Source organism: Dysidea avara, chromosome 6 (genome assembly GCF_963678975.1).
Source record: "Dysidea avara chromosome 6, odDysAvar1.4, whole genome shotgun sequence".
Taxonomy (NCBI): Eukaryota; Metazoa; Porifera; class Demospongiae; order Dictyoceratida; family Dysideidae; genus Dysidea; species Dysidea avara.
In genome coordinates, this window is record NC_089277.1 from 14,401,072 (window position 1) to 14,424,047 (window position 22,976).

The 22,976-nt window shown below is 38.2% G+C and overlaps 2 protein-coding genes across 4 annotated transcripts in view; both read right to left on the reverse strand.

Moving 5' to 3' along the window:
- Positions 1–21,146, reverse strand: part of LOC136259176 (E3 ubiquitin-protein ligase TRIM71-like) — a 70,197-nt gene extending 49,051 nt beyond the window's left edge. Inside the window, exon 1 of the mRNA XM_066052628.1 lies at positions 21,053–21,146. The gene's annotated coding sequence lies outside the window, so the exon portion shown is untranslated. The remainder of the gene's footprint in view (positions 1–21,052) is intronic.
- On the reverse strand, positions 624–21,150 carry LOC136259175 (E3 ubiquitin-protein ligase TRIM71-like). 3 transcript variants are annotated; one of them, XM_066052625.1, is made up of 2 exons: positions 21,064–21,150; positions 624–3,049 (listed from the first exon to the last, which is right to left on the reverse strand). In XM_066052625.1, the coding sequence occupies exon 2, from the start codon at positions 3,041–3,043 to the stop codon at positions 848–850; it is 2,196 nt and encodes a 731-aa protein (XP_065908697.1). In that variant the 5' UTR covers positions 3,044–3,049; positions 21,064–21,150; the 3' UTR covers positions 624–847. The 3 variants fall into 3 exon arrangements, with proteins under 3 accessions (XP_065908697.1, XP_065908698.1, XP_065908696.1); XM_066052626.1 differs by lacking the exon at positions 21,064–21,150 and adding an exon at positions 14,493–14,513; XM_066052624.1 differs by lacking the exon at positions 21,064–21,150 and adding an exon at positions 4,822–5,363.
- Between the last annotated feature and the right edge of the window lie 1,826 nt (positions 21,151–22,976).

Sequence of the window (22,976 nt, forward strand, 5' to 3'; positions counted from 1 at the left end):
TTCTTAGATCGATACTCTCTAATAGAACAGTCGCTTTGTAATGAAATACTCTAATAGAGCAGTCACTGATTAAATGTTGCTAATTATAACCTAGGAGCATAATGCAAGCATAATGGGAACAGCTGAAGAGCATAATAGGTGAAAATTTAGGGAAATTCCTGACAGCATTTTTGGAAAAATTGACTCAGGCCTAGCTAGTATAATAATAGGCAGCTGCCAGTGTAATGCCATCGTACTAGGTGGATATATATTTCAAACTATGGAGCTTACACGAAGAGTTCATATTATAATTATTATGAACTCTTGCTTACATTGATTTCCATATATGCATGAATTTAAAAGTAGCTAATATAATTTATATAAATTGAGACTTCCTAAGCATTTTGGGCAAAATTCTAAGGTATGTTATTTTGACTCAGGCCTATCCATACGATTTGTAGTTAATTATTGCCTCATTCATACACATGGTTAACGTTGGTGCTATTATTTCTTTTGATACAATGTTACAAGAGTACACTGATGATGAAAGTGTGAAGTTTAAAACATTTTTAATTAATTAATTTAGAAACAAACATCCAAATATGGTAAACAAACAATAATATGATGTATTATTTAGTGTAGTATTGTACAAGATGGTAACTATAACAACCAGAATAAATTACACATAAAGGTAACCTAGCTACAAAAATTGGAATATTATAACCACAAACAATAAACAACAATAAAATGAAATAACTACTAACACAATTATCATCAAAACACAACAGTGTTAGTGTTACACTACTAGTGTATAGTTTACATAGTCACTTCACTTCCTGTAAAATATAAACACATTATTGTTATAAGGTCAGTAGTTGGTAAAGATCTGAATCCTTTCGTTGTGACAGTCACTAACATAAATGCTACCATTAGGACTAAGAGCTATGCCAACAGGATAACTAAACTGACCATTAGCAGATCCATATGATCCAAAGCAATGAATGAAGTTACCAACATGGTCAAAGACAGACACACGATGATTATCATCACTAACCAAGATGAATCCATTTACATCAGTGGCAAGACTATATGGACCTTTCAATTGACCCCTATTAGATCCTTGTGTACCAAACTTGCCTACATAATGACCATCAAGAGTAAAAGTGACTATGCAGTGGTTACTATGGTCAGCAACAAGCAACTGATTATTGACATTAACTGTTACATCATAGGGACTACCTAACTGATCAGAACCAAAAGAGATGCAAAACTGACCATTGTACTGGAACACTGATACACAATGGTTATGAGTATCAGCAACATATACCCTACCATTATGTGTTGTGATACCACATGGAGTGTTTAGTTGACCATCACCTGAACCACGACCTCCAAACTGTAGCAAGTAGTTACCATTGACATCAAACTTCTGTACCCTGTGGTTATTCCTATCAGCCACATACAAGTGATTGTCATTATCAAATGCAACACCATGAGGATAATTGAATTGACTATTATTACTACCATTGCTACCAACCTTCCTAACTAACTTATCCTGACCATCAAATACATACACACAATGGTTGGAGTTGTCAGCTACTGCCCATACTCCATTCCTACCAAATGCAACACCCCAGGGTCGACTCATGCTACCATTATTATTCACTATCTTGTTAGGCAGGTTAAGTGCTTGGTAATTCCTAACCACAATAATGCTGTAGGGACTTCCCTTAATTTCTTGACCATTTATGGACACATGTAACTTTGCCTCTCCAACATTCTCACCTACTAAAGAAGCCACATAACTACCATCATTGTTATCCCTCACCTCCCCAACAGTCACATTGCCTGTAAATGATTTTGACTGGACAAATACCTTGTGACCTCCTGTGGAACAATGATCTCCATTGCTATCCTTGGTGATGATGGTGACTTCTACCATTTTACCTACAATGATGGATTGTAGAAGATTAGCTACCTCAGAACTATAGAGGTTTACAGCAGAGAAAGAACCAAATTGTGGAAAAGGATCTTTGCTAGGTGTAAACTCCATTGAGGCTGATTGTACAGGATGTTTGTTCACTTTCTTGTACTTCTCAGTTAGTTGCTGCATACCATCAATCACTTGTTTCTTTGCAGACAATGCTTCTTGGTCAGAGCTCTTCTCTAGAGCATCATTCAGTTCCTTCATGCTCACAAGTTTAGCTTGTGTTGAATCCACTTCATCAAGTTGTGTTGTAAGTGCCTTCTCTTTCTGTGACACTGTGTCACGTACTTGTTGCTTCACTTGATCTTTCTGCTTCATCAGCTTTTCGACCAGTTCAACGTAATGTCGATCAATTTGCTTGTTCACTTCATCACCTTGTTTTCTTATCTTCTTCACCATCTTGTTGATGTTATCATGTACACCAGACAGATCTTGGATCATTCCTACTATTGGAGTGGTGACCTTCTTTAACTGAGACCGGTGCTTACTGGCAATGTTTTTCATTGAGTCATGGTTGTGGCCACTGTGTTTCTTCATTGTACAATACATACACACCAGTTCATCACATGTCTCACAATAGTACTTCAGTTGTTCGTCATGATCCTTACAAAGTGGGATCTTCACCTTAGCTTGGATGGTTGGTGTGTCTTTGTTTGATCTCAGATCAGTTAATGGGACAACACCATGGCTTCTTAGTTGCTTGTTGCGTTTGTGGAAGTCATTACAAGTATGGCACAGAAAAGAATTACAGTCAGGACAAAATGACACCACAGGATCATCCTCTTCACAGCTGTCACAATTGACTTTCTCTTCCCCAGCCACTTTCTTCTTCAAAATCAAATCATCAACTAGTCGGTTGATGAAGAAATTGGTAGCAAATTCCTTCACTCCTCCTGTAGGAACCTTAACTTCCTTCCTGCACTCAGGACAGATGATCTTGGATTGTACCTGCATCTTCTCCAGACATCCTTCACAGTAGGAATGATAACAAGGCAGATACTTGGGGTTGTTGAACAGTTGACAACAAATCGGACAAATCAAATTGTTTTGAGCTTTCTTCACCTCCACTGCTGACATTGTTCACTATAATGTGAAGAATAACAAAATATTACACACATGATAACAGTAAAGAGATCACAAAAAAAGTAGTAACTCAAATGATACAACAATAATATTCTGCGGCTTTACTGTATTGTACTGCGTAATTCAGTGTACATGCAGTAATTGTGTACAGATAAGACAAAGTGTATCTATCAAATACAGGTAGCTTAATTACATCAATCACCACAGCATACATTGTAGGCTACAATTAGTAAATTCTCCCATGATGGGTCCCATCTTTAAAGGACAGTACTAGTGTTCAACAAGTAGATGGTTCGTAAGTAATAGTTAGAGACCTACCACGAAGATCTTCAAGGATTTTAAAAAGCAGGCAAAACTTGCACATAGATTGATTGTGGGTTGAGTAAAAATGTCATCATGTCGTCATATCTTGCACAAAATGCAAACCCACAATCACTTTCTACATTTTGTATATCACTGATCTACTCTACCTCCTGAGGAAGCATAGCAGATCAGTGAGCATCACCTTGGTGGTGACTCCCTTAACTGGAGATAGGAGGTCTCTAATCATTTGAGAACCTCTCCAGAGGTCTCTTAAGGGATTTTGTAGACCTCATTATCTCCCCTAAGATCAAAGAATTCTATGTATACCACTCTCTAATACAAAACAACACATTGTAGGTAATGGTAATCCGGATGGGATCTGGATCTGACTCACATGTGACCCGGTTTAATTAAAATTAGGGCTAAAACAAATATACAGAATATTTGAATTCATGTTTGATTCAAATTCGTTTGTAGCAATTCTTGTAATTCGAAACATCAAAATTACAGTAAAGATGGCGGACACTAGTAGTTATAATGAGGAATCTTTGTCAGTCTCTACAACTGCAACAACATCAGACACTGGACTAGAAATGTACCAATAATCGGATCGGTAATCGCGAGTGTGATCAGATTGGTTGCTGATATATGTCTTCCAAATGGGCACAAATGGTCTGTGAACCAATTAGTTTGCTGGCATGGCAAATATGAGTAACAGCTATGAAAAGCCTTTTTGCTCACCACAAACAAATAGAAACCCTCTCTATACTATTCCATAAAATGATAATTTACGAGAAGCCATACGAGTGTGTGTAAGTACTGAAATATTCTTACCCAGAACAGTAGCTGTTACACTTTAAGAACAAAAAACTACACCACAGGAAAGCTATACCGATCTGTGTATAACAGCCATCTTGGTAACTAATCAAAACATGGAGTAATCAGGACAAGGGAGCATGTATTAAAATATTTGTGGTGCCTACTGAATGTAGCATAAGTAACCAATTAACGGAACGTTTATTCCCGCCCCACATCCCTTCTTATATGAACATCCCTGGAGCACAATTTTTGGCAGAGGTATTCGACTTGACTTCGTTTCCCTGTGTATCAAGTCGGTGTCAAAAAGTGCTTCCCCTGACCAGTAACAGCTGAAAACGTGAAAAGTCGAAGTAACCGTTTATCGGAACCATGGCTCAATCACCGGAACTCCGTAGGCTTGCATGTATCAATTATCGGACATTGGTCCAATGATTGTCATGGCCTCGTGCTGGAACCTCACAAAAATCTGAAAAAAATCCAGCATATTTATGAAGGTCTGACCGACATCCATACAAATGCACGTCACATCGCGTAATGTATGAGCTACGACTGTTTTTTGTAAAATGTATACATAAATAGCTTGATAATTACACACACAATGGTCATTTAAGGCCCTACAGTATTCAACAGTACAACAACCAGCTCCCAACCAATTGTAAATCCTTCTTTTGGTTCTGTTCTTGATCTAGTGGTTTCTAGCTAGAAGCTTCGTAAGAAAACCATGGTGGCATGGCTACTTGAACCCCAGTCATGGCAATTAGGTTCTCTACGCTTCTCAACAGTTGGCTAGATGGTAGTACACTGTTTTGGACTACATTCTCACCAATCTTTAGCTTCATTACAGCCGCCATGTCATCTTAGGTTATGCCAGTTTAACTCCCAAGTTCAACACTAGCCGTACTGTGTTTTTCTGTGGAAGTTTCAGTGACTGTTGGTCTTGATCATTTCCTTTATTGTATGGTGACTAACACTGAAGTAGAAATTAACAATAGACTGTCATGGGTATCCAAAGTGACGAAGAGAATATGCCATTGATGGTGCAGGCTGAACTCACTTCTAAAAACAGCCCTAAATCTACAGTACAGAAGTAACACGAACTGTTAACCTTTGTCCAATCCTTTATCAGTAGAATTACAACCTTTAACAAACATAACACACTCTTTTTGTACCATGCCACTTCTTTGTACAACGGAAGTTTACTGTTTTTATTAGTATAACACCCGTCCGATAATTGAAGCATACATTTCTGGTAATTGAACCCATCCAATTAATGGTTGCTTACGCTATACTATTTTTGTGGTGCCTTCCTACATGTCTGGGTTGTGTAATAGAGGCCACACCAACATAGGTAGTTGTGCAATATAGCAAAGTTACATCACTTTTGTTTTCTCAATGTTACAAATCATTAGAATCAATGGTGGATCCAGGATGGGGCGATGGGGCATTTGAAGCATATGCACCCCCCCCCCCCCCCCCCCCCCCACCTTGTGGAGGAGCCATGCTTCTGATTAAAATATATAGCTACTATTCCTACTAAACTTTGTCAGGCCAAATATCAGCTTATATAAAACTAACCTAGATTACAACACTAACCATACTTGAGGGCACCCCTTCAAACTAGTTACATTGCCAACCAGAATTAATGCTTACCACGATTCCTTTTTTCCTTCAACTGTCACGTTATGGAACGGAGGTTGTTACTTCTAGTAGGCATTCCAGTATCCGAGATTTTTTAATAAAAAAATTCTCCGTATATTCCCCAATAGAACTCTGGCACAAAATGACAACTCGTGTTGAACTTGGGATTGCTCCGTCGTCCGAGCTCCAATGAGGGTGAAAATCGCTGTGGAGTTTGTCCACACGCTGATCATCATGAAAATCTTAGTTTTATCGTGCGCGTTACATATAAGTAAGTTTTGTGTTGTTTTGTAATCTTTTCAAGCCTTGTAATGTATGTAGAATACTTTAAAACTTTAAAAAACGTACGGTCGGGTGGAAGGTAGTCACTGGTGCTTACTTTAAAGTGCGTAGTTACTTCGCTTGGGTTAGCGATTTTCAGCTCCAGAGCAATTTTCTGATGGTTGTGTCATCAGCTCAAAAGTATAAACCACTTGAAAGTCGGCATAACAATGCCATAATTGAAACCACAACTCCACCTTAGGTATTGTTGCATCATTGTGGCACCTCCACTTTAGTTGTTTACCTTTATAAGTTGTTAACTTGATGTTTTTACCAACTTGAGATAGCCACTTGCCTATGGGCATACACCATTGTATTGAGAAGTGTGCAGTAGGTGAAACATATTTGCTCACCACAAAGCATACAAAGATCGCTGAGATCCAATAAGACCTGAAGTTACTCTCATTACATGTACAAACTTGCAGCTAGAAGCAACTGCAGTTTCAAGATAGTCCAGATTGCTAAATGGCTTCCTGATTCAATTGTGCCATCTTCCCCTGTAAAACGTATGGGGAGCCCTGGAGAAAAAATGTACCTTTTTTCAGTTTTTAAGCAGTGTGCATGCCAAAGTAGCTAATTCCAACCCAACAAACTATATATTTCTGAGATCGGCAATCAATACTCTATCTATTGAGCATATAAAAAGCCCATTTTTCCAAAATTTTAAAATCAGTCTGGAATGCCTACTTCTAGTAACTTGGAACATTTTAAAAAGAGTTGTAACAGTTATTTTTATAACTGACTATATTATTTTCTTATCAAAATATGTACATTTTTCCTCTTATAGAGGTTGTACATTAATCATTATACAACCAAGTACTAAGAATAATACGAAATGCGGTTAAAATTACGTCATTAATAATGAATAAATAATGTTTGAGAAAACTACGAGGCCTAGAGACATGAACTAAGCGGGGATAGATTTGCCTGTGAATGAAGGTACAACCGTATAATAAGTACGCCTGTTCGTGCTGATGATTTTACCGTACGTGTAATCCTATACAACACCCGGCACCACACCCTTGTTTAATTACAGATTGCTCGAAGGAAAAGATTAGTAAATGTCCCGGAGAGGCCACTTTACCAGTAAACAACAACATTACAAGTTTGTTTAAATGTTTGTAACTGTGTATTTTGTGTGCAGGATATGCGCTCCAGGCGTCATGCAGTGAACAACCAGCTGATGACCAGTTGGGATACCAGCTGATGCGCTCATAAACAACCAGCTGGAACAGCAAGGTAATGAGTAATGTAATACTTGTACAGGTAGTTGTATTATACATCCTCACCCTTCATCTGGCTTGCTAGCGGCTGGAATTATTTTCCACTGGACTTATGTACTACTCTACCGTGAGTCTGTATAATAGCTAAACTAGAAGCCGATGCAGTATATACAACAATGTGTAACTATCTCCTGTATGTTGTGCATGGCTGTATGCATAATATTATAGACTGTGATCACTGTGCCAATGCCACACCGCTGATATACTGGCACATCACCTGTGGCCTCAAGTTACAACAGAGTCTGTTGTGCCATATTGGCTTGATTGGGATCGATTGTTAATTGTGACTTCACCATGTTCCTTGTTCTGCATAGCCTCATTTCACTGCTGAGTCATCTTGAGAGACATGTCACACCTAAAATATATAGCTACTTTCAATATAGCTTGGTTTTTGTGTAGGTTGTGTTTTAGTATTGTGGTTTTCTGATGCCAGTTAAACTCCCTTGCCTGTGCACGTATGCATATGTATCATTTCCACCGGTACACGCACACTGCTCTGAGTGCTGCCTATGGCACTGTTTATGCTTGCCCAATGGGTAGGTTGCAACGTTGGTGTATGTACTTGGTTGTATGTGACGCGGTCCTAGAATATAATAATAATAATAACTCATGAATAATATGCAAATTCACCTGAAACCAAAGTCAAACTAGCTATAAAATTGTCACCCTGCACCTTCGTGCATACTAAGCGCCTCTAAGAATAATTATCGTATTGCTGTTGTTTAAGACATTCAGAGCCTTTTAAACAGCTTTTAAGACTTCACAATCATCTGCAAAGGCCAAAATGGTAAAAATCAACAGTGAGATACTACTAAGAGGTGTATTATTTGCTGCTTCAAAATTGCAGCAACTATAACAAGAGAATCTGCAGCTGACTCTCCCCAACCACCTACAACTTGGCCTGTTGTGCCCCTCCCCTTGCCAGGTCCTGGATCCACCCCTGAGAGTATACATCATACAGTAGCTACACTTGTAGCTCTATTTGATTTACACTTTACAGAATATACAATAATTTAATCAGTAGCTATATAATCAGTATCAGCTCTTTTAGGTACAGATTAATTGGATATCAAAAATTCTTATCGGTACACCTCTAGTAGCTACATCATCTGACACTTCTACTTCATTTCAAAGCTGCCTACTGAGGTTTTAAGATGCCAAATTTTAATGATGTTTTACAACTGAATACAAACAATAAGAATTAACACATATACACTGTATTTCAGTATTACACTAAAATATAGAATATTCAATTATTCGTTCTTAACTAAAAACATTCATTCTCTTTCATTTAGAATATTCGTTTTAGCCCTAATTAAGATAGAGGTGTGCCTCAAGAGCTAGATTAAAAGTCCACAAGTTTCAAGCTCCATCAGTTAGCCCTACATTTTTTACACTATAGAAAGGATCGTCTGCAAGAAGCAAGTAGCTACATACGAGGCTATGTATTATCAAGTGGGTCTGGCTACACGTAAGTCTACATGCAGCTACAGCAATCCAGAATAGTTACCTATATTTCAATTAGCAACACGGATCCCGAAAGTGCATGTAATGCTATGCATACTTACAGAGAACGGCTGATACAATTTCGATAAGTGGGCATGGCTCTACATATCCTGCACAGACAGCAAAACATATGCCTGAATGGTGGGTGTGGCTCCACGTATCTTTCTTGAGCATTTATAACTGCAATTATATTGAATACAATCAAGCTTGTTAACTTATAGTCACATGTGATCTCATCTAGGTGAAACCCAGGAATTCAGTCAAGTACGTGGATAAGATCCACTTGACCCGGGCAAAATGTGACCCAAATGGTCCAGCCCACTTACAATGCTGACCCAGATATTATTCACTGACCCCTAATGGCAATCAGTGTATGACTTGGAATGATCAATTCATTGCAATTAAATTAACAGTACAAGCCTTAGTAGATGTCTTGCTATTTTAGATACAGTTATAGTATCACTGAAGTTTTAGCTAAGACAATAGGTTAAGGCTAGAGACATAGCTACAGGAAAACAAAAGTGGAAAGCTTCCTTTAATGGTTGAAGTACCTGTAGAAATGACTTTATTGAAAATAATTGCATAGCAATTAAAAACTTTTCGTGTTCCTCACCACTGTCAGGGACACAACTGCTGAAAATTACACAATCTACACTGCAGCTGTTTTGAAAAAAATAATTGAGCGGAAATAGACAGTGCATATGAGAGTAAATAGTTGATTGTGGTTCTGTACAACATGCTAATGAGTATTCACAACAGTCTGGCGCTGCCCGCCCCTTCACACAAAGTAAGAGTCTGGTGAATTACAGACTCTAAATTAATTCTACTGCTTGGAATTGGTGGTAGCTAATTAATGTGTGCCAATGATGTTTACACACATATCCAGTGGCGTAGCCAGGCCTCCATGGATGGGTGGGCACACTCACCCACACATTTCACCCCATGCAACTAACTAGCACAAAATGTGAGTCCATCCTTAGTGGACTCTACATACATTTGGTTTAAAAACTGTTTCAAAAGTGGATAAATGTAACTAGCTAGTTAATAATACGCTATACGCTGCTGTTCCTGCAGCTTATTTCACTAGTCTAATGCTACTGCATGAATGATTTAGAAGCTAAAAATTGAAACTAACTTATTACACCTCCTTGTCTTTGTCTCCTTTCACTCATCTATATTTGTACACAACTCTTTGTACTCATGCCTGACTCTTCAGATAATCGTATGGCTTAATTCAGCCACCAATTGCAATTTATCACCTCCAACCGACTTAACACCACTTTTCGTCTATCACTTTAGGTCACTTCACCCCAACACCTAAAGAATATCTGTGCTGTTGCTCACAATTCAATGTTCCAGATGTAAAAAATAGACTGGATTCCTTCTTCCTCTATTCACCGCCTAAAATTTGGATCACGTGATGCTGTGCGTTAAATAGAAACCACCAAAATTATTTGGATCACGCGATGTAATCATTGAACTTATACCAATATCAACTGCTGATTTACAACGATAATATCGTGCTACCAAGGTATACACTACTTGTCTCTTGTTCGTAATAACAAAATTGGGCGGGCACCGCTCTCTTATGGAAATTTGGTGGGGCCACTGCACATATCACCTTGGTAACACAATGTTTTTGTTCAAGTTGAAGGGCAATCATCTGACGTATCCAGCAGTTACATACACTGTCTAATTGAATTCATTCTGAAATTATATGATATCTGTATTTCACCACACCCTTACTTTTTACAAAAAGGCAGGCGGTGCCAGACTATGTTCACAAGTCAGATTATTTCCCAGTAACCATTTGATTCACACTAATGATATTGGATTTGGATGTACATGTAGCTTGGCAAGATATACAGTTGTAGGTACACATATAATTTTCACCATAGGTACTGTAAGATCTGATGTGTTTTGTGCTAAAATGTGACCGGATTTGCAAAAAGGTACCTTTTTCACAAACAAAATTTGTCCCATTTTTGAACTTTGAAATTTCATAACTTTTGTATCCTTGCATATAATTCCCTGAAATTTTCCATGAGTGCAGTTAAAGTAACAAATCAACATAGATTTCTTTGAAGCTTACATTAAATGCTAACTAAGCATCTACTGAGACCTACAAAACCACACTTTTATATTTGTACTACATGCACGTAGTTCACATGAAATACTAACATGTAATTATAGAAAGTAGCATACAGTCCTACCTCCTATGGCATACTCAGATTGCTGTTACACAGATCCCCAACTTCAAGGTGACCAATCATTATTATACCAGCACTGACTCTTCTCTCTAGAGGGCTACTACCAATGCAATAGTGGCAACAGCTGATACAGTATGAATGCCAGCCCCAAACAACAACGTCAACATAAACTACTAGACCCCACAAGGAAGACAGTCCACAAAGTTACAGCACTTGTGTGAGCAAAGATCAAACAAATAAGATTGCTTTTACTTCCATAAAGGAAAATACAACATTTTTAATCACATGCGTATCATTTTAAATTGTCAGAAGTAGCCAAAAAGATACAATTTGTTTGTTTCACTACCACACCTGAACTATATAGACACTTACCGATTGCAAATGGAAAAGCTTCCATCAAAGATTACCTTCAAACAGAGGTAGAGTTCTTTGCTTTTACAACGGATATTTGGACCAGTCGAGCCAATGATGCTTACTTATCACTTACCCGTCACTTTATTACCAGCAGATGGAATATGGTTACCTGTGTTCTGGCAACATCTCCATTCCCTGAGCACCATACAGCAAACAACATTGTCGAGAAAGTGCAGCAGGTGATGGCAGATTACGATTTGGAGAAGAAACACCTGCCATCAGTGGTACATGACCAGTGCTCAAACAGGAGTTGGCTGGTGACAAATTGCATGAAGAGACAGAGCTACAGTTGTGCTGTACATCGGTTGCAACTTTGTATTGAGGAAGGCTTGAGTCTCACTGCCATTTCACAAGCTTTAGGTGCAGCAAAGAAGCCAGTAACTCACTTTTGGCACATTGCTCTTGCCACTGCTGAACTCAAAAGACGACAAGAAGCAATGTCTGTTGAACCGAAGAAGATGCAGCAGGCCTGCATTACTAGACGGAATAGTATATTATACATGATACAGAGTATACTGCACAACAGGTGGCCTCTGACTGCAGTGCTTGCTGATGAGAGTGTGACATAAAATCAGTATCGATACCTAGAGTTGTCACCAGTACATTGGGTCATTCTGGAGGATTTGTCAAAGGTTTTGGAGCATATAGAGGTTGCTACGGTGTTTCTTAGTGAAGAAAATAATGTGTCAATTTCTGGTGTGTTGCCAATTGTACATGGGCTGATTATGAAGCTGGAAGTCAATGATGATGATTCCTCCTGCATTAAGGAGTTCAAAACAAAGGTTTCTATTGCTTTACGATAAAGATGGGGGCTTGACTATTTACCCCTTACTGAAATACTAGTGCTAGCAAGTGTTATTGATCCAAGATTCCGTAACTTGAAGTTTTTGGATGACAAGCTGAAGGGCGATGATAGGCTTAAGATTACAAGGCTGATGAAAGAATTGGTGGAATCAGCAGACTCAGTACATGTTGCACCAGTTTAGTTGCCATGCAAGAAGAAGAAGACTAAAACTGCACTTGACATCCTTCTTGGTGACGAAGGAGATGATGATCCTTATGATGATTGTGAAGATGAAGTCAGTCAGCATTTTGCTGAGAAAGTGGTTACCAGGAATACAAATCCCTTGCAATAGTGAAAGATGAATGAACTTAGATTCAAACACTTGTCTAGAGTGGCCAGATACATTTTGTGTGTGCCAGCTACATCAACAGTAAGTGAAAGGCTGTTTTCAACAGCTGGGCATACAATGACCAATCTACGAAGCTGCTTAAACCTGAAAATGTAGATGCATCTGTTTTTCTAAATAAAAACTTCCAACTGCTGGTTGACTTGTTACCAAACTCTTGACTCACTTATGTACAGTTGTACTTCCTTACCTTTTTAAGATTTGGACTTTCTGTAGTCTTGATTGTGACTTGAAGTAACTATATAAGAGGTGTCTACTTGTACACGTTTTATCATTTTATCACTGATTGTCAAAATATTTACAATAACTAACACAATAAATTATAGTATACTGTATATTACAAAAATTATGACATGTGTGAAGGGTGTTTGGTGTATTTGGTAGAATTTTAACATTTAAACATTTGTAACGGATTTTGAGAGAATGTTCAAATGTTTAAAATCAACATTCGTTCATGCCCTAGTACATGTACTAGTACTCTTCACTGCACTGATGTTTGCATTGTTTGAATCACCATGACAGCGTAGACTCGAGTGGTTAGCGTAAACTCAACCTCCTGCAGTAATGATCAAAGCCTACGTTAATGTTCAGGGATGTCAAGTTGAGCAATACAGAATAAGTGAAATTCTTCCAAATGTGACGAAACCGCAGCATGCAATCAACTTCATAACTAGCAGCGTAGGATTCCATGTCATTATACCAGCATGGTTTCTCTGTGTTGGTTATAGCAAAACTGTTTTGCCAATACATTTACACTGTACTGTGGCTATATAGCTATTCTTTAACTAGATACAGCTACATGTGGGTATATTACAGAATAATATGCATGGTTAAACTTTGTGTGTGTTATTTGAACTAGCTAATCCTGCCTAGATAACTGTACTTTCTGTCTGGTCTCATGTGCACTAGCATAACCCCGTTCACTGAGAACTGCATATGTGACCAGATTTTACAGAACCGAACCAAATCGCACATCAGGCAAAATCAAACTAACACCACCAGTGGATAGCTACACTATCGTACTACAAGTTTTGACCCTCAGCACTACTCAAACTACACGAGGCTGGTTTTAATAGACGTCTTTTCTGGGTGGTGTAGAGTGCCCAAATGGCGGTTTCAGGCCTTGTGAAGGACCTGGCTTGGCAAGAATCAGTGGTTTACTGGTGGACAGCCTTATAATGTTGGCCAGACGTGTTCTCTGTAGATTTTGCCACATATCAGCCACTAAGGAGCCAGCACAGCCCTGTCATCTCGTGTCTGGACTCCAATCGTGGTCTGCCTCCATTTTGAGGCCTATCTTTTGCCCTCCCCGCCACCCCCCAGCCTCCACCCCTTTGTGAGCACTCGTGATACTACTTCGCTCGTCTAACTGCTCAGATTTTCTATCTTATTTGGCGGGAAACTGTACAAGCAGCTACAAGTACTGGAAGTGGCTTGAAAGGTAACAGATTGATGCATCTTTTGTGCAAATTTCATACGCGTGCTTGCTATCCTTGGAGAGTTATGCTGGTTTCAATTCTTTAAAACCGTTTATCTCGAAACTTCTAATGTGCGATTTGGATCGTTTTTCCAAAATCCAGTCACATATAATCTTTGTACCCGGTATTTATATTTATATACAAGAGCGTCAGAACCGGGTTGGGGTGGGGGCTTGGGGCCATGGCCCTCACACTATTGTCAAAAACATGTTTTGGCCCTCCCACTTTTTGGGCCAACTAGCCAATCAGCCAAAGCTATGTATACACATACAAAGAAATACCTCCACACAAGAAGCCATACAACCATCACACAAAAGCACTCTCTGGGGTGTGGCATCACCAGTCCACCACAACTGTCAAGCCATTCACTGTACTGTATAAAACACAAAACCTGTAATTTTATTCCTGTCATGCTTGCATGTGATATCTGTTGTTCAAATATTTCCTGGATCCAATGCAGTGAGAAGTTTACATAGTAAAAAGAGCGCCACATCTGTGGCATAATATGATATTTAACTCAAATTGATAGGGTGGTAACAGATCTAACAGGGCAGTCTCACAAGTGTATGGGAGTTACTGACTACCAACGAATAAACCAGAATTAGGTGAAGTTGATTTATCAAGTAGTCTAGACTCTTAAGAAGAAAGTAGTCTAAAGAGAAATATACAAGATACTGAAAATAAAAGTGGCTAAACGTGAATGCAGTGTGGTATTCACGTGATCTACACTCAGTTTGGAACACCTGTTAGAGCAGGCATCCTAGCTTGTAGTTCCTTAAAGGTAACAGTGTTTCACTTTGTGGGTAAAAACTATTAATGTTGTGATCCTTGCAGTGCAAAGTATGTAAAGGTAGCATAAAGAGAAGATTATCACATGATCATGATTTCTGACGTGATATATACATACATCAAGCACATACAGTAGGTGTAGAGGAGCATAGCAGCCATTAGCAGGATAGCTATGTAGATATAGCTATGCAGTATAGGTGTAGAGTTATTAGCTAGTGATAACACACTCCACAACGCCTTTATATAAATGCACATATGAACTGATTACAGGAGCTGTATCAATGGAACCTTGGGTGTCTGGTTATGGCTATCTTTGTCCCCCCCCACTCTGAAAATTGTTCCTATGCCTTTGTTTATATACAAGTAGAACGAATTTTAAGTTGGATTAAGGATTAAAGAAAAACAGTATAGCGAAACAAGGGAATAGCTAAACAGTGGTGAACAAGGAAGGTTGCCTATATCTGTTATAAAGACTGAAGTTTAGGGATTTAATATCCACTAGTATATCTGCAGGTATAGGTAGCCTTCCTTGTTTTGCAACTTTTTTCTTTGATCCCTAATCTTCCTAATTTTTCATTCACTTGTGTACTTTTTAAATGACATTATTATGACAAACAAATCTGCACATACTGCTATAAAAGACAGAATGGTGCCAGTCATGCCATAAAAGTAATTTTGTGCCATCAGAATACACGCCCCAACATTCAGTTACATAATGGAAAGGAAATATATGGGTGATAAGCATAATAGCCAACCACAGTGAAACCACATCGCAAATTGACACCTTATGTTGTCAGCAAAAAGAACTGGAACACAAAGGAGAACAAAGGCCAGTCCATGATACATGTTTTGTATGTACTGTGGTTGGTGAAAAGAGGTGAAGGTACATCAAACAGTGAAGCCTGTAGCCTTATCCATTGTTGATCTTGGAGGCATCAGTTAGTCATGATCAGCAAAAAAATTCTGCAAGTAGAATTTTTAAAATTCCACAGAAACTTTCTTGGAGAGGTTTGGGATTACTCTGAAGACATTTTTGAATTAATGCTGCCAAGTTGTCATGAAGGGAAATTGAGGCTGGCTTTAGGGTGATAATTTTGGCTGGAAAATCCCAGCACTTCATATATTAATTGTATTGTATGCTACATCAATAGACTTTTCAATGCAGATTCAAGTCTGTCTGCAATCTTAACACATCATTTCACCATCCAATCCCATCTCCGAGTATGACTGCCAGATCACATGCAACTAATCTTGACTTTAGAAAGCAGAATTTGAGGTCATGCACCGACAATTAAACTATGAAGTATCCTGTCTAATAACTTTTGGTTCTGTTCCTGCTCACTACTTTGTGCTACATGGTGGTAACATCTATTTTTTATAGGTACAGATCACATGAGACTGTTGCCTTTATTCTAAATGATGTACACCTCATGATTTTTTCGCTTGCACAAAGCAGAGACAAAGGAAAGTAGATAAGATGGGGAAGCTAGGTATATAAAAGCCGGAACGGAATAGAACAAATTAGGACGTGCACCAATTTTAAAATCATTTTGACAAGTTTATATACCTTCCCCAACCATTGCAATATTACCCTGGACTTGCCTGCAGCTGCATTCGAAACTTTTTACACTGAATTTATATTTAATACCTATTAAATGCCCATCATTCGGTATGCTTTCTTTTGCGAATCCTTCCATTGAAGGACAATCATGGGGTAGAATTACTTTAGTTGTACCAGCAGGTAAAACATCATAATGTTTGTGTTGTAGTGTGTATCCAAGCTTTATATATTACAATTAGGCTGGTTTTCTGAACTTGTTATTATTTTAGCTTATTAATTGGTTTGTTTTTGTGCAGAGTGATATATTTATTAATGAAGAACTGTACATTAGGAGACTTGAAGATAGCCTTTTGCAGCGTAAGCTAAGGTATAGACTCATAATAAATATTTGTGTGGTGGATGTTAAATAGAAACTACAGGTAGACAGCTTCTTATGTCTGTAGGTAGAAACAACAAATATTATCGTCGGAATAGCAATTGTGCAATGGCTGTAAATCTTTTACAACTTGTTGAAAAGCAATATTAAAGTAGGTGCATGTCCTAATTGGTTCTATTCCAGCTTTTATACCTTTCCTAAAAGATGGGGGGGGGGGGGGGAGGGTATTTTAGCTGACACTTGTATGGAAGCTGGAGGCTGGCTTATGGTTGCAGTGAATAAACAATACAATGCGCGAAACACACTCAGTGGCATGCTCATTTTTTAGGGGATGGGGCTTGGCACCCCCCTCCCCAGGAAAAGTTTTAAAGTCTTGAAAAAAAGTAGTGATGGCCAGCTGGCCAGGCAATACCAGGATTATCAGAACGATATGATATCGATATGATATTGACTAAAATTGGTCGAAATTGATACTTTTCAATACAATATTGTAACATGAATTTGCATGAGTAAATAGCTAGTTTTCTTACATAATTTAGCTATATGGCTATACACAATGTGGATTTTTCTTCCCACATAGAGAGTGATTTGAAAGTTGCTGAAGGTAATGGAAAGCTACAATCAACTATTAAATAAGCTCAAATACATGTTAAAGTTAATTCAGATCATGTGATATATCGTATCGAAATATCACAATCTAAAAGATATATCGATACTTTTCGATATTGACAAAAATCAAATGATACAATTTAATATCGATATATCACCCAACACTAAAAAATACTGTAAGTGCTGGCGAGATTGAATCTGATGACACTTTTTGCAAACGTAGTCAATTAAAATCTTTCAGGTACAACATAGTCTCGTGTAGCCAGACCCCTTTCTTTCTTTTGTGTGGGGGTGGGAAAAGAAAAGGATCTGGTGAACATAGTATAGCATTGTCATTGGCCTATCCAGAGATTGTGGAGATTCTACTGCACAGCTTCCGGATTGTTTGTGGGTGCAAATGATGTGTTTTGCTAATCTTTACGTCATTTTGCATCCTGTTGCCATAGACATAAAGCAGTAGCTATGGTAATACAATGCAAATGATGCAAAGATCAGCAGATCACACCATAGATATACAGACAAGTACCCGGGATTTGAATCATCTGGTTTTTCAGGCCGTATCATTGTTACCGGAAGTAGCAATATCTTCAAATTTATCACACAGAAGACTAATTCTACTCTTGAAACTACTTCTCAAAACATTAATAATTAGTTGCCGTGTGCTATAAGTGTGATTCCCTCGTTAATGGTGGCTATGTATCGGCAGCCGCATCGAGAGACACACCTACAAACCAGGCCCTACCACTAATTTACCACCCCCTTTTGCGAGGAAGGCTTACCAACAACTAAGCAAACACTGTCTATCACATATTGACATTTTACAGAAACGTATTGTGAATGACGTATTTCACTATCATACCTTTTTCAAAGGGGTAACAATGATCTGGCAAACATGTTTGCATTGAAGTCAATGGACTCACATGAAATGACCCAATCCTGGGTACTAGTATATCTATGATCACGCCTTATGTCTATGGTAACAGAATGCAAATGACACAACGATTAGCAAAACACATCATTTGCACCCACAAACAATCTAGAAGCTGCACAGTCAATCTCGGGATGACGTTCACCAGACCATTTTCTTTCCCCGCCCCCATACAAAAGAAAGAAAAGGGTCTGACTATGCGGCGAGACTAGGTACAACATATGTACGAATCATTCCACTACATGCTGCCAGTTTAGGAACCACAACATTTAATCACATGTAACATCACACAAGGCAATTATTGGCGGAGCTCTGTCCCTCTCATCTGAAAGTTTGGGGGCTCCAGCTCCCACCTTCCGCCTCCACTACCAAGGAGTGAATTGAGTGAGATTGATGACTGCATGCGTGCAAGTGAGAGAAAGGTTGAATGCCCGTGACCACGTCTCACGCGAGAGTTACAATTATGATAATAATGCAGTTCTACTGATCAGTTCAATAAATGCAGGTAATTCCAGACAGTGGCTAATTCCAGACACTTATATCGTTCTCAACAACAGTAGAATCCTCGGGCCTATAATTTGTTATACTAATGCAGTGTCCTGTGGCCTATAATTTGTTATACTAATGCAGTGTCCTGTGGCCTATCTACAAACCAAAACTGAAGCGAATCCGTTATTCCATCGCGAAGTTTGACACGAATTTGTGGCTTATAACCACGCCGTGTATTTTTGTACAAAACTTTGAAACTGTTAGGCAGCCCAAGCTCATATTTTCGATTGTCAAAGGTTTATAAGAAGATCGTACCCTAGGGTAATTGCATAGCAAATATCATAAGAATTCATGCAGCACAGGCGGAGTAGCAGTCGATTTTTCAATAGCAGCCGATTTACTTAGCTCAACGGCAGCAAAGAACTTATTACTTAGCTCAACGGAACTTATTGAAAAAGAACTTATTACTTAGCTCAACGGCAGCAAAGAACTTATTACTTAGAACTTATTACAAAGAACTTATTATTATTAGAAAAGAACTTGTTCTTATTACAAAGAACTTATTACTTAGCTCAACGGCAGCAAAGAACTTTATTTCAATCTAAGATGTCTAAATGGGCTGCTGTTTCTATTGGTGTCCCTCAAGGATCCATCTTGGGTCCCTTGCTTTTTGCTTTATACATAAATGATTTGCCCTCGGTTGTAAGTCACTGCTTACTGGATGTTTATGCTGATGATGCTGAATTACATTTTTGTGGCTCGGATTTAAGGGTAGTGGAAAATGGTTTACAATCAGATCTGAATTCTGTGGCTACATGGTTAGGGAGCTCACGTTTGTGTTTAAATGTTGATAAGTCTAGTTGTATGCTCATTGGTAGCCGTCAGAGGGTGACAGGTCAGACCCTTTCTGTCTCAATTGGTGGTAGTGTGTTGTCTCGGGTGCATTCTGTTCGGTATCTTGGAGTATTAATTGACTCTGCGTTGTCTTGGAACTTGCATATTTGTAATATGTTGTCTAGAGTTAGATCAAGACTTGCTTCAATTATTCGGTTTGGGTCTCTGCCACCTGCAGTGTTGTGTGTATTATATTCAGCATTTGTGATGCCACTTTTTGATTACTGTGATGTTATCTGGACTCCATCTACGGCAAAACAGACTTGTATGATTGAAAGGATTCATTCCAAATTTATGCATAAGCTGCCGTCATCTTTCAGTTCCAAGTTTCAATTTACATTGACTGAACGTCGCCGTTTTCATACGGCTATTCAGATTTTTAAATCTTTACATCGAATTTCTCCTCCTTATTTACATGATATATTTCAGTTTTCGAAGGATGTTACTGGTCATCTTAGTCGTAATGTTAAACGTTTATTTGTTCCTAGAGTGTTTACCAACTATGGCAAACGAACTTTTTTCTACCGAGGAACTGTTTTATGGAACAACCTTAAGTCCACTGTTACTGGGGCTGCCACTTTGTCGTCATTTCGTAATTATTATCTTAATTCTTAATTCCTGTGTAATTTTGTCTATGTATCCTTAGTTGTGTATGTATGTTTGTTTGTTGTTGTTGTTTTTTTTTTTGTATATTATTAGTTATTGTATGTGTCTATTGTATGTTTGTTCAGGGCTCCACTGAAAATCAGTTTTACTGAGTGGACTCCCTGCTTAAAAATTACAATTACAATATTCGCGAATTACATAAACCTTTTAAAATACACACTGTTGCTTCCTCCCAAAGGGTATGAACTTTCTACTTGATATATAAGCTGCAGATGAGTGGTACTTTAGTCTCTATACTTTTAAAGAGGATTGGTAACCTGTAGAAGGCGCTACTTGATCGTTATTCGAAGTGTCCGAAATTAGCCGCATGTTGCATTTTTACACACTGTTAAATTTTGGCTTATAACTCCTCAGCAGTTGATTGTATCAAAACGAAATTTGTACTGCAGATGCACCATAAGATAGGCTTTAAAGCGATTCCTAGAGTTTGTGCTTACTTGTTGGGAGTCCAATGTTAGAGCGATTTTATTAAAGAGTGTCCGGAAATACCATCATTTACCTTACCAAATATACACACTAATACAATTACCTGATGCGCACTTCAAGGAGTGAAACTTTTAAAAAATCAAGTAGTCTGCGGCTTCTCTTGATCTGTTCAGTTCACTGCTACAACTTAACGTTCACGCCCAACTAAAGTTGCGCGTTAATCACGTGCACAGCTTTATCACGCGAGGCAACATTTAACAGCCGTAGATACAGATACAAGTAGCTAGTTGTGCATGTCTGCCCTTCACAACTTTGTGGTAGAAGATTATTATAAACATCAATAATCATTATTAAAAAAAAGGAGACAAAACAAAACACTGCAACTTCTGCAAGAACACAGTTTTACAACAACCATGAAATGAATGTGTGTGTGTGTGTGTGTGTGTGTGTGTGTTTTACATGTTGTTTATACAGGACATACATACAAAATACATTATATTACAATATTATAATAGTGCTAACATATCTTCTTCTCTATACAATAACAACTATAAGGACACTCTGACAATAAAATAGTATATTAATATGTACAAATGACATGTTCGATGGTTTGTGATTGGATTCAAAAAAGTCTGTTGTTATTGGGATCATAATGGTGCCCAAATTTTAGCTGTAAAGAAAAGAGAAATCAAAATTCACAATAATGCTATATGTGATAGTCAAAATGGTATATATGTTATAGATATATATCCTGTTACGAGGGTGACATCATTGTTATTAAACATCTATGAGGTGATACGTGAAGCTGAGGACAAGTGCAATAACAATGAGGATGACAACTAATTTATCTCACAATACTCTGTCTAGTTATCACACAGCGCTCCACTCTTACACACTCTCACACAATGGGATTTAATACATGTTATCAGCTGCAGAGAACATTATGGCTAACTAGCTGTTTACTAACAACTATAGACAGACAGATTTCCCAGAAGGGTGCTTATTGACTAGAGATCACAAGTTGACGCTTATGATCTCTAATCCATATTAAGTGTCATGTGGAAACTTATCTGGTTGAGACCAGCCTACTCCTCACTAACAATTGAGCAAAACGTTGTTGCTCTAACAACTAGCCTTAGTAACTTTCCAAATTTGATACATGTAAAGCAACTCTCTGCGTGTACAATGATACCAAAAGAAGTCCATTTCACGGAAATTTAGGTGCGTCAAAATGGCCTAAACCGACCGGGTGTAGCAAATTTCCCTATACATTTTGTATTGGGCGTTTCAGGGGCATACAACAAAAGGCATAATACCCCACGACACGTGATAGATACTTCAGATTCCGAACCAGATTTGGAAAGAGCAGTGAATAGTGATTAAGATGAGCTATAGCAGAAGAAAATCAGAGGAAATTTAAGTGCGTCATTTTAAGGTTGAAAATCACTTACTTTTTCTATGGGGAATTGAATGGAGGATATTTGGAAGGGAACGCTACGAGGTATTTCGATGTCTTGACAGCCATTAACTTTCACTACATTAGTGTTACAATGAAATAAAAGCACTGTGAATTAGTTCTGTAAGTTAGTTTGCAAAAATTACAGTGTTCTTTGATTAAGCCAAATTATGTCCGTTTCATGTAAAAACTTCTTCATATGGTGGCTAACTTGCTGTTTACCAACAATTATGTAGTCTCATACACACAGACAGATTTCCCAGCAGGGTGTTTATTTATTAGACATCATAAGTGTCAGCTTATGATCTCTAATCCATATTAAGTTTCATGTGAAAAACTTGTCTGGTTGAGACTAGCCTACTCCTCACAAACAATTGAGCAAAATGTTGTTTAAAACAGTTAGCCTCATTTTTTCTTTTAGTGAATTCTGTTACATGGTGACTTGATGTGTACTATTCAACTATCTGCTACAGTTGTTATTAGTGTTCTCTTCAGCTCCCAACTCAACTTGGGTGTGATCTCAAGCTTAATATAGTACTCAGCCTCTATTCACTTTGTTACTAAGCCACAC